The sequence below is a fragment of the Cyprinus carpio genome, chromosome A12 (genome assembly GCF_018340385.1).
Source record: "Cyprinus carpio isolate SPL01 chromosome A12, ASM1834038v1, whole genome shotgun sequence".
NCBI lineage: Eukaryota > Metazoa > Chordata > Actinopteri > Cypriniformes > Cyprinidae > Cyprinus > Cyprinus carpio.
Genome location: NC_056583.1, coordinates 8909278 through 8921693, shown reverse-complemented (window position 1 = coordinate 8921693; position 12416 = coordinate 8909278). Strand labels below are relative to the sequence as shown.

The following is a 12416-nucleotide window of genomic DNA, read 5'->3' as shown; positions in this document are numbered from 1 at the left end:
GGCTGGAATTGTATGATTGTGAAGACATCGCGAACCTTAAAGGTTGAGAAGTGAACGGATTATACGGCGAACTGAGACGACGTGAAAAAGGGGATTGGAAGCGGCATCGATGTGAGTACTAAGAACCAGTCGAAAGTGCCCTGTATATTGACCTGGCGTTGTGTAGATCTCTCCAGGAGGAGGAGGGCGGCCCTACCCCTAATATAGCGTGGTGGGAGAGCCGAAGGAATACTTATTGAAGTAGTCACAACGACGACATCACTAGCTAGGCCGCATATTCCATCGCCAGATCCGAACCAAGCGAAGTGAAGGAAGACGGGTGTCCTTTTCGTACACTGAGTGTGGTGGGTGAGTCTTCGTGCTGTGAAAAACCTATAATTTTGACGTGGTGTTGTATATTGCTGTGGGCTGCTGTGTATTGCCGTGTGTCCTGTCAGATAAACCCCCGCCTTCACGCACTTCGTCGCGGGAGGACAAGGAGACTGCTGGTCCTAGCCTAGTTCAGTATAATATATGTTGTGAGCGTGCTTCAGATCTCCGGAGATAGCACGGTACGCTGTGTCCAGCCCAGAGGTGAAAGCCATCCAAAGCAGAGTAACTGTGCTTTGTGTCCAAGTTGATACCTGTGGAAAGGAAAGAGAGAGTGAGTAACACAAGGAGAACCAGAGGGAACCTGTACTTACAGTACGCTGTGTTCAGCCCAGAGGTGAGAGCCATCCAAAGCAAACTAACTGTGCTATTGTGCCCAAGTTGATATCTGTGGAGAGAAGGAGAGAGAGGGAATAACACGAGGAGGAATAGAGCGAACCCTGTACTTACAGTACGCTGTGTCCAGCCCAGAGGTGAGAGCCATTCAAAGCAAACTAACTGTGCTATTGTGCCCAAGTTGATACCTGTGGAGAGAAAAGGAAAGAGAGAGTGAGTAACACAAGGAGAAACAGAGGAAACCTGTACTTACAGTACGCTGTGTTCAGCCCAGAGGTGAGAGCCATTCAAAGCAAACTAACTGTGTTATTGTGCCCAAGTTGATACCTGTGGAGAGAAAAGGAGAGAGAGTGAATAACACGAGGAGGAATAGAGCGAACCCTGTACTTACAGTACGCTGTGTCCAGCCCAGAGGTGAGAGCCATTCAAAGCAAACTAACTGTGCTATTGTGCCTAAGTTGATACCTGTGGAGAGAAAAGGAGAGAGAGAGTGAGTAACACGAGGAGAGACCGAGGAAACCTGTACTTACGCCGCTGCCTGTGTAGAAAGAGAAAGCGAGTGAGCACCCAAGGAACGAACTGTGTGAACCAGTACTTACTGTGAGCTGTAATCAGCGAAGAGGTGAGAGCAAAACCAAGCTGAACTAAACTGTGCCTGTGTGTCCCAGCCGTTGCCTGTGGAGAAAGAGAAAGAGAGTGAGCACCCAGAGAACGAACTGTGTGAACCAGTACTTACTGTGAGCTGCAATCAGCGAAGAGGTGAGAGCAAAACCAAGCCGAATTAACTGTGCTTTTGTGTCCCAGCCGTTGCCTGTGGAGGAAGAGAAAGAGAGTGAGCACCTCGAGAACGAACTGTGTGAACCAGTACTTACCGTGAGCTGTATTCAGCGAAGAGGAAGAAGGAGGGCGCTACGGATACCTAAGACTCAGGCCGGGGCCCGAGTCCCACGCCCCGGATCCCCGTGGCCCCCTTGCTCCCTGACCTCTTCCCGGCCATAGCCCATCTGGAGGGCCGAGTCAGAGTTTAGTTTTAATTGCCCTTTCCCTATTCCCTAAGCTATTTTTAAATATTTAAATAAAGATTGTTTTATCACTTACTTGTTCTCGTGTTGTTTGGCCATTGGGTTGGCTTTGGGGACCTCCTCGAGGTGGAAGTTGAGAAGGGGTGTGGCTTAGTCAAAGCATAGCCAGCCCCTGGGTGTGACACTTACACAAAACAAAAACACAAGCACATGGCCAGCAAACCAATCACAAGCCATGTGCTTGAACTAAACACAAACACGCAGCTAATGAGCAAACTCATAAGCCGCATGTTCACACAAGACAGCACGCAGCCAGCGAAAACCAAGCTGCGTGCAACAGCACAAGACAACAATACAAGACAACACTGGAGACCGCACGCTCCCACAACAAGACAGAACATGGAACGCGAGTGTCCGGTCCCCGACACAAAACTGAAACTCAGCAAGACATGAGTGCCGGTATCCGAACACCATGCCCCAACATGAAACAGGACACGCAGACGAGAGCGCACTGCTCGAGCAGTCTCGAAGCCGCACACTCACATGAAAACAATGACATGACGTGAGTGTCAGGGCTCTGTCACAAAACCATGAATGACGCTAGACTGAAGTGACAGAACCCTGACACTAGCCCCCCTCAAAAGGGACGCCACCTGGCGTCCCTAACGAGGAACACCCAAAAACAAGACAGGAACATGACAGTACAGGCATGGCAACACAAGACTGATACACAACAGAAAACAAGACATGGAAATCAAAACAGACAAAATAGGGGAGGGAAGGAAGGGAAGGGAGCCCAGTCAGCCCACAGGAAAACCCAAGCAGTTATTAAAAGGGAGCAGGGAGGGCTGAGCCAAGGAGGCTCAGGCAGTCCAGGAGTCCCAGCAGTGGGCCAGGGTGGAGCTGGAGGAACGAGCCAGCAAGGATCTCGCCTAGCAGGAACCCAGGCAGACCACCAGGGCGGAACCGGAGGGACGAGCCAGCAAGGATCTGGCCTAACAGGAACCCCGGCAGACCAGCAGGGCGGAACCAGTGGGAGAGACCAAGAGGGCTCCGGCTTAACAGAAACCCCGACAGACCACCAGGGCAGTGCCGGAGGGACAGACCAGCGAGGCTCTGGCCTAACAGGAACCCTGGCAGACCACCAGGGCAGAGCCGGAGGGACAGACCAGCGAGGATCCGGCCTAACAGGAACGCCGGCAGACCACCAGGGCGGAGCCGGAGGGACAGACCAGCGAGGATCCGGCCTAACAGGAACCCCGGCAGACCACCAGGGTGGAACCAGACGGAGAGACCAGGAGGCCTCCAGCCAAACAGGGACCCCAACAGATAGCAAGGGCAAAACCGGCAAGGCACTCATCCAGCATCAGGGCAAGGAGCTTTGACAGAGCCGGCATCAAGGCAAGGAACTTGGGCAGGGGCGGCGCCGGCAGGGCAAGGAGCTTGGGCGGCGCCGGCAGGGCAAGGAGCTTGGGAATGACTGGAATGGCCTCCAGACCAGCAGTGGGCTCCCGAATGGCCTCCGGGCCATGTGGGATGGAGGAAGCCTTTCTTCTCCTCCTCCGTCTCCGAGAACGGGGCACTGTAGTGTCGTCGGCCACCTCTGGGGGCGCTGCAGCCTCATCAGGCACCTCTGGCAGCGGCAGGGCAGAGCCATTCCTCTTCCTTCCCCTCCTTCATCTACAAGAGTGAGGTGCTGCAGTCTCTTTGGCCACCTCTAGGGGTTCTGCAGTGTCACAAGTCACCTCAGGGGGCACTGCAGCTCCTTCATCCACCATAGGGAGCACTGCAGCTATGACGGGCACCACAGGCAGCACTGAAGCCTCCTTAGCTGGGGAATGTGCCACGAACTCCACAAATTCCCCAAACGACAGGTGGTCCAGCCCCCTCATTCTCCACCAGCTGAGAGGCTCATCAAGGGCGTAATTGAAGAGGTCCTTGAGGGCTGCATCATTAAACTCCAATCCCTCTGCAGTACCGCTGAACTCCAGGGCAAAATCCCTCACATCAGTCCCTTGTTGATGGAGAGAGCTCAAGGTCTTAAACTGGAGCCTGCGCTGATAGTGGGGCCTGGAGAGAGTGGAGGCTGGTGGATGGTGCAAACCCTTCTTCTGCTCATAGTGTGTCCTCATAGTGGTTAGTTCGTACTGTCAGGGTTCAGGTAGAGGGATGAGGCGAGGACTCAATGATGCAGAGAGAATCGCTCTTTAATAATAAAAAAATAAGATAAACAAACAAAAACTACCCCATAGGGGAAACAGACAAAACTTGACTGGCAAGGCACGAGGAACACAGACAAATATTTGACGACGAACTAACAACCAGACTGCAAACACAATGAGAATAAATAGGGAGCTAATGAGGAGGGTAACGAGGGAACACATGTGGGGAAAATTACAGTGACAGAAGTGACAGAACCCTGACAGTTTTCCATTTGAATTGTTTAATTTGAAAGTAGACATTTCACTCTTTATAGATATATTTTTAATGTCTGTAAGGCAAAGATTTACACTGAGTTTCGGGCTCAAGTTCACAGACAAGGACAGCAGAAAGCGCATCCTGTTTGCTTTCATTATTTTACAAAAGTGTGGTATTGTGAGTGCACACATATAAACACAGAGTCTTTACAGATTCGAAGTATGTATTACTCTTATCTGTATGACCAAAAATGAGGAGTATTTTAAGCAGTGGCAGAGCCAGGATGTTTTCATAGGGGTGGCCAGGGAGGGTCCAGCAACCAGTCTGGGATGGCACAGAAATGATTTCAATAATAAAATTATTTCAATATAAAAATGTGTTTGACTATAATGTACTGGACTGTTTTAGTGCCTAAAACACAACTAAGTTCAATTAATTTCTACTTTTCATTCTACTGTAATTGAGATTTGTGAATTAAGTAATACTGAATCAAGTAATACTGAATGAATATGACAATTTTTGTATTATTCCTCACATCAGGGTATTTTAATAAAGGGGCTCACTATAGCTTTATTGCTCATTAAGCTTCTTAAAACTCTGAAATGCTTGCTCTCCAACATTGTATACTCATGAATGAGACATGCAGATAGTGATAAAAATGTGAAAAAGGCCAGAAAACAGTAGACATGAATGCCAGAATATAAAAGGAGTTATTTTATACATTTAAATTGTTTCATTTTCGCATATTTTCTAGTATAAGTGCACTGTGCTCACATTTATTTGTGCATTAAATTACAAATAAAAAATACATGTCAACTTGAGCCTTATATTGTGATCTTGAATTGCAGAATATATTTTAGTATATGCATTTAAGAGACATTCTTGTGTGCTGCGCATACATGCACAGTTTGCAGCTTTAATCACCTTTTTGGCAATATCATGACTTAGCTGACAACAGAACTAGGTATGTATGCTCATAGTTTCTTGTCCGGGTTATTAATGATGAACTGATATAGGGCGTGTGCCACATATTTGCATACTGTTGAAGAGTGTGTGCCATGAGCACAGTAAAATGGCTGATAGGACTGGAAAGTGTTTTACTGACATATAGTCTAACAACATCTCATCAGACCTCAGTTCACAGTTGTTCTACTGCGATCGTTTGACTCGTGCCTGAAGCTGAGGTGAAGCTGAAGTGCATATTCTGAAAATTCTCGCGTTTGATGTTGTCATAAAGAAATAAAGTTCCAAATCTTATTAAATGCATTTCTTGTTAAGAAAAAAAGGGACAAAAATTGCAGTTTTGAGTGGGGTGGTGTAACATCTGCATCCGCCATTCATTCATCCAACCGCCAGAGGGAGCCATCTCCCGAATACTGAACACTGCCGCTTCTTCTCTCATCACTTCCTGCCGGCACATGTTATAAGCCATGTTGGTTGTGCATTATGTTGCGAAGTATTGCCAGTTTACCCTGTCTCTACCAAGCGTATTTCATAGTCACGGATTGTTTGCTTGTGTATGTCTTTTGCCTGCCTTTGACCTCGTCTTTTGGACTACCGATTTGGATGTGTTTGCTATCTCGACTGCCGCTATTGTTTGTGACCCTTTGCCTGCTTATTGACCACGATATCTGCTCTCCGTTTGCCTCTGTTTGTGCTGTGGTGCTTAATAAAACTCTGCACATGGATTCAAACCCACAACCGCGTCAGTCTTCGTTACAGGTGGCCACCCCCTGGCTCCATCTCTGATTTTAAGAGCAAGTGATTGATTGCACCGGCACCTTCATCTGCAGTGAGCACTAATGTTCAGCTTCCACACTCCACACAGACACTTGAACAGTGCACATTTCTCTGGGTTAACATTAGAAGTTGCTAATACTTACATATTTCAGATGATTTCCCCACTAATTTTTTCTCCCACTTTTATTGTTAAATATTTATTATGCTTATGTTTATCTTGTAATAAATTTTCCCCTTATTGAATCGAGCCTTTTCATGTTATCCCTCTTTTGTGTTATGGTTGTGGCTGTAACACCATTATCAAATAAAATAAAATAATATAAAATAAAATAAAATAAAATGCAGTTTATGAACTCTTTATTGTAAAATATGAATTTCATCGATTTCAACAAGAACAGACAAAAGGAGTACGAAAGATTTAGGTGATTTAATTTGTGTTATCTTTGAGTTACAGGTGGTTTTAAGGACAAAGAGTTGAATCAAGAGAAAGAAAAGGAAAAGGCAAGAAAAGAGGACTTTGGAATGGAGTAGTAAACAAGTGAGAAAAAGTAAAAACAAAGATGTTTTCTTTTGTTTTCCTCATCCTCACTTTGTCTTCCTCTGTGTGTTCTCTTAGTGCTCAATGTCTTTCCTTCTTAATATTTCTGTCTCTCCATGAAAAGAAACGGGAGACACTGAGAGAGAGGGTGGCACTCTGTTACAGAGATGCACAATCTATTTAAATATCTCCTCTGCTTATACATTTATAAAGGGAAACAATGGCAGACAGAATGGAGAGAGTGTTATTTCGTTATTTTAGATTATTTTATTGAAAATAATCACATTAGCTCCATGTGACTCACATTCAGACAGCCCAAATCCTAATAGACCTTCAGTTTAGACATGTCTTTCTTTGAGAGGACAGATAGACCATGGGGAGACTGAAAATGTAACAAGATGTTGTGGTAATGAGAGGAGGTAGAGAGATGGTTGATGGACTGAGATTATTCTTCCTCTTTCTCCTCTCCATGTGTGATGACGTAGCAGATGTTCTTGTAGTCTACGTTGCCAGCCACATCTGGAGGAAAGGCAGCCCAAAGATTTTTCATCTAGAAGAAAACAATCAGTCAAGAAAATAATGCCCTTTTTGTGAAATTTCGTACCTGCTCACCAAATATACTCCCAGAACAGGCATTTGGGGGAATGCAGGAATGAAACAGAAGACATTTGCCTTATAAGAAGTCAGTGTACCATCAAAATGATTTTAGAAAAAACAAACAAAAAAAACCCTGTACATACAGTTACTAAATGTAAATAAATGTATGGTTTATAAAAATATTCAAATTTATAAAAATCATACTATAATTTAAAAAAATACACCACATTTATCAGTTTGGAGCTGGGCAATAGTGTAAATGTATGTCTAAGGGATATTTTTCATGTTTATAACTTTACAAAAAGTAATTACAAAAAGTAATTACACACTTCCCAACAAATGACAGAATTTGAATTTTGATTTTGATTCATGGCCATAGCACTTTTAGTGTGGGTGCTTACATATGAATCTTAAAGTATAAGAAACTGTAATTGTAATTCCTGAATTAGCAAACACCACTAATTAAAATAATCCAACTACAACTAACCTCCTCAGCGGTAAACCTGTCGCACTGGGTGGTCAGAAGTTCCTCAAGGCTAAAAAATAAAATAAAATGTTACATTATTGAAAATGACCTTTCACCATACCGTAGTTGTTTAATTATTCTATAGTGTGAACAACAATAGGTCAGGATACTTACAATTCCTTCTTGATGGTGCCTGTAGCCTCAGGGTCCAGGACTTTGAAAGCACTCACGATAACATCCTCAGGATCGGCACCTAAATGAAGAGTTTGATGAATAAATGTTGTGACTACTTGATGTGAATGCTTGGTGTGAGAAGTCAACACTACAATTACACTACAATATAAATATAAAACTATATTTCAACATTTTCTGAAGAAAATGTTAATTATTTTTGTCCAAGAAAAACTTTCTGCCATGAATCTTAGATATTTTATGGTTTTCAGGGCAGTGCTATGCAGTGAGATGGGTGGTTTCTTACTGACCCAAATCAAAGGTGCCAACCTACAAGTTTTTATGATATTCTTGTCTCTAGATATGACTCAGGTTTCTCCTTTATTCAGTCAGTGCTTTGCACTTTTTATCAGTATCCTTTAGAGTAGAGCATGGGGCTAGCAACACCAAGGTCAGGGCATCTGATCGATTGTGATTCTTGCGTACAAATCACGGTCATGCACACGCTCATAAGAACTGTAAGATCTACTGCATAGTAATAATACTAATAAAGTAATTAAACAAGTAAATAAGAACGCTAAAATAAATTATAGGTTTCTAGTTATATATGAAGAGTTCAGATGCAAAATCCACTAAGTGCCATCTAAAATTTTCTTCTAAAATGGTTATTTTCTCAGACTCCTATGTTTATGTTCAGTTATTTTACTCTAATGGGAAAGAAAAGAAACTATCCACTGAAGTAAAATTACTGAACCAACACAAAGGAGCCTGATAAAAATGCTAATTTTTTGAAGAAAACTTCAAATGGCACTTAGAGGCTTTTGCATCTGAACTCTTCATATAAAGTAGTAATCAATTTACACTATTTGAAAATAATATTTTATTTTAAAATGTGCACATTCACTCTTATTCGTATGTCTAATAGGCAAAAACGCAGATGTCTCTTGTCATGTTCATTTATGATTTACATGAATCATGATCACATATTTTCAATTCAAAATGGCAAAATTTCATAAAAAGTTGAATAGTTTGCATCACTAGATAGTCTATTACTGCTGGTCGCTGAACATTTCTATCGTAAAACAGTTTCCTAATACAGTGCTACTTACATATTTCCATGAACACTCGTTGCATTGTGACAGTGACAGTAAGACCCGCCTTCTTTGATTTGATTGGCCATCTCGATCATTTTGACATTAATTAGCACTGTTGGACCACTGAGGCAGACCAGCCTAAAAGTTTAACTTTTAAAACTTTTTGTCATTCTAACAACAAACAGCTTTAATCAATCTTATACACATAGTCTTATACTGTCTGTCAGCTATGACTATTTTAGTCTTTCAAAGGACAAAATGGGTGGAAAAACAGTGATAAAAACTAGACATAAACAACATAAAATGCAGGCCAGGAGCAGGGCTCTCTAGAGGCATGAGGCCCTTTGTGGTCGCACACTTGGCACAGCCCTTGCAACGGTACTGACCAAGGTCATGGGTTCGATTCCTAAGGAATGCATAAACTGATGAAATCTTTATCTTGAAAGCACTGTAAGTCACTTTCAGTAAAAGTGTCTTCCAAGTTTACAAAGTTTAATACTAAACCCCAAACCAAAAGTATTAGCAACAGAAATTTTGTGTTTACAAGAATAAAAGTCAGAAAAGATTTAGACTCACCCTTCAGCTTCTCACCAAACATGGTGAGGAAGACGGTGAAGTTGATGGGGCCACTAGCCTCTTTGACCATGGCTTCCAGCTCCTCATTTTTCACATTAAGCTGACCCATGGAGGCCAGCACATCTCTCAGATCATCCTTGCTGATGATACCATCCCTGTTCTGGTCGATGATTGTGAAAGCCTGTTTGTTTTAGATAGGGTAAGACAATTAATGAACTACTAATTGCTTCAAGTTGTCTTCACACAAGAAAATAATTTTTTGTAGTTATGAAATGTTTCCCTTCTGGCATCAGGTCTTGATGTTTTTCTGCAGAACATCTCTGAAAATTGAGATGACATCTGAGACCAAGAAGTATCTTGGCAGCTGCTGCCCACTTGTCTTTCTAAGCTGTTAAAAGGTCACAGTGTGTACAACAAGACTTTGGGGATATTTAAAGAGGGGGGATTGGTTACATTTGCCAGCCCCAACTAATCGTTTACCACCCCTCCTTACTACTTACAGTAGTTATAGAACTGTAACTTGTATAGTTAACTCTCATGCCATTGGTTATTGAACATAAAACAAATACTAGACTTAGTGAGGATTTTCTTCCAGTGGTTGATTAGTTCTAAAATCGACCACTTTCTGAAATACTAATGTTCAAGGTTTTCAAACACATGAGCATGGGAGAGTGTCATTAATGACTATTGATTTGACTGATGTTAAAACTATCCTCTAGTTTATGCAAAATAAATGTTAATGTATTGGACTAATATTAGGTTTAGCAGAAATTTACCTCCTTGTATTCCTGGATCTGGCTCTGCTCAAACATGGAAAAGACATTAGAGCTGCCGCCCTCTGCCTGCTGCCTCCTCTTGGCCTTCTTGGGTGCCTAGAGGAAAAAACATACACAAAGAGTAAAACAAGTAAAACAATCTATCTAATTATGAATAACTGAGTTTATATTTTTTGTGTAAAAAAAAAAAAAAAAAAATGTGTAAAAAACACTCACCATCTCTCAGAGTGTTTGCAGTTGGTCAAAAGAGGGGATGTATACACCACGCTGATATGACTGACATCTTCTTAGTTCCCATCTGGGGTCTTATATACTGGCCTGGGTGTGCTAACTTTAGCCTGAACATCAGGTTTAGGAAAGCGAGAGCTGGTGAAAGTACAAGAGAGGAGGTATACGGAGTGCTTTGGTGTCACTTTTCATTCCTGATCCAAAATAGGATTTGCATGCCTTGGAATGAGTTGAATTCAGTCCAGTAATTTTGGGAATAATTTGGTTTACCTTGTGGACAAATATGGCAAGCCCAAGAGATTGTTGCTGGCTTGACTAAAGGGCTAGCTCTGTTTCTTTTCATATTATTTACTCTGTCTGACAATGCAACGATTTAGATTTTGCTAAGTCTTGTAAGACTGAACAGTTACAGCAAGAAACATATCTTATTATTATCAGTCTTGAAAACTGCTGAATATCTTTGTTGCTAATCCTAATCTTGTTATCATGTAACTGAAGACCAAATAAGAGCTAGTGTTCTTCACCAACTACTATCACAGTTAATGAGCATTTAGTGAGTTTGAATACTTGTAAGACATTGTTTGCGTTATGGCATGTATAGCTTCAGGTCTGAAAAAGTGTTCAGCAATATTTTTGCATAATCCACTATAATATCCTTTTATGCAATATAACGCTTTTTTTGTATGTCCAGTAAGAAAGCATCTTTCTTAGCATATAAATATAATGACATATCCTGCTAATACCTCTATACGTCTTGAAAGTAAACTATTACTATAAACGATAAACTATTACTATTTATATTATGTAGCTCATATTAGCTACATATGATAGATCAGTTTTTGTTCCCTATATTAATTTTTTTTTTCTGTTTCTGTTTTTCATAAAAAAATGTAAATTAGTTCATATTTGCTCTATACAGTGGCTAACTAACAACATATTGACATATTGGAAAGTGATAAAGGTGATGTATTGTATAATATGTATTTTATGGATACATGTCTGTATGTAAGGGAAGTCTGATGACTAAACATATTTTTCAAGTACTGGAGCTCTATATTGGGGAGCTTATATGCTCCTGGTATAGTCCAAAACAGTGTTCTGCAGCCCTCCCACTTCACACCATATATGCATCCATAGCTGGACATTTATCATGGTCCCAACACTGAAGGTATGTATTCAAATATAGGGTTGTGGAAATGGATACTACCTCTCTGCAGGGAGCTTGGTCTTATTGCGCTTTTTTAATTGTATTTCGGGTGACAGCTTAGAGCTATTTATTATGCCATAAACACATATCTTGAACCTGTTTCCAGATTGTTTTCATATTTTCAGTATTCAGACTAGACAGCAATGAAATTAAATGTTTGGGGGAAAACTCCTCCAGAAAGTGGGCTAATTATTCCTAGCCATCACAGTTCATTGCGATCTCTGTTATAATCAATTAAGCTGTCTACACCGCACTGCATAAATTTCTTATTTACATTGTGTCAACACTTTGTTTGTTATTATGAGATTCTTTCAGATTCCTTTCAGTCTATCAGATATACTATGGTAATTGGGCAGCAGGTTTTTTGCTAATTCATGACATTATCACTAACAGATCTCATTATTTGTCCACGAATACCATAGCTACTCCTGTAAATTACATTGAAAGGGCCATTAGAGGTAGTTTCTGTAGGGTGTTTTGCTTTTAAGTGATAGGCCTGTGTCAAAGATAAATTGCTTAATTAAATTTGTCTTTGCAAAATGCACCGATTTTGTTTTATCAAACAATCCATAGGGCAGCGTTGAAACCTTCTACCTAAAAACTCCTTCATTGTTCTTATCAATGAATGAAATAATAAATAAATAAATAAATGAAACCTAATTGCTTTTTTACATATATTTTACATTAATCACAAAAAAATAACACACTTTGACAGCACTATTAATTAGGCTACCTAATGAAACATCAATGAGAATTCCATTAAGTCTAGTTGCCCATAGCAAAGGTTTATATTTTATGTCATTCATGTATTTTAAAATATAGAAAAATATGGCCATTCAAAAGTTAGCGTAACTAATTTTTTAAGAAATCAGTACTTT

General features: G+C 41.2%; 2 protein-coding genes across 2 annotated transcripts in view; one reads left to right on the top strand and one right to left on the bottom strand.

Moving 5' to 3' along the window:
• avl9 (AVL9 homolog (S. cerevisiase)) overlaps positions 1-12416 on the top strand; it is a 700673-nt gene that overhangs the window by 292763 nt on the left and 395494 nt on the right. The window lies entirely within an intron of this gene.
• mylpfb (myosin light chain, phosphorylatable, fast skeletal muscle b) lies at positions 6298-10474 on the bottom strand. The gene is made up of 6 exons (XM_042767403.1): positions 10320-10474; positions 10104-10199; positions 9328-9508; positions 7661-7739; positions 7508-7556; positions 6298-6973 (listed from the first exon to the last, which is right to left on the bottom strand). The coding sequence occupies exons 1-6, from the start codon at positions 10320-10322 to the stop codon at positions 6869-6871; spliced, it is 513 nt and encodes a 170-aa protein (XP_042623337.1). The 5' UTR covers positions 10323-10474; the 3' UTR covers positions 6298-6868.

Bases quoted from the DNA above. Each gene is read 5' to 3' on its own strand.
- mylpfb (XM_042767403.1), bottom strand. The intron at 7,740-9,327 runs GTGAGTCTAAAT...CTCTTCATTTAG, and splicing joins GTTTGGTGAGAAGCTGAAGG to GTGCCGATCCTGAGGATGTT. The intron at 6,974-7,507 runs GTTAGTTGTAGT...GTTTTCTTCTAG, and splicing joins ACAGGTTTACCGCTGAGGAG to ATGAAAAATCTTTGGGCTGC.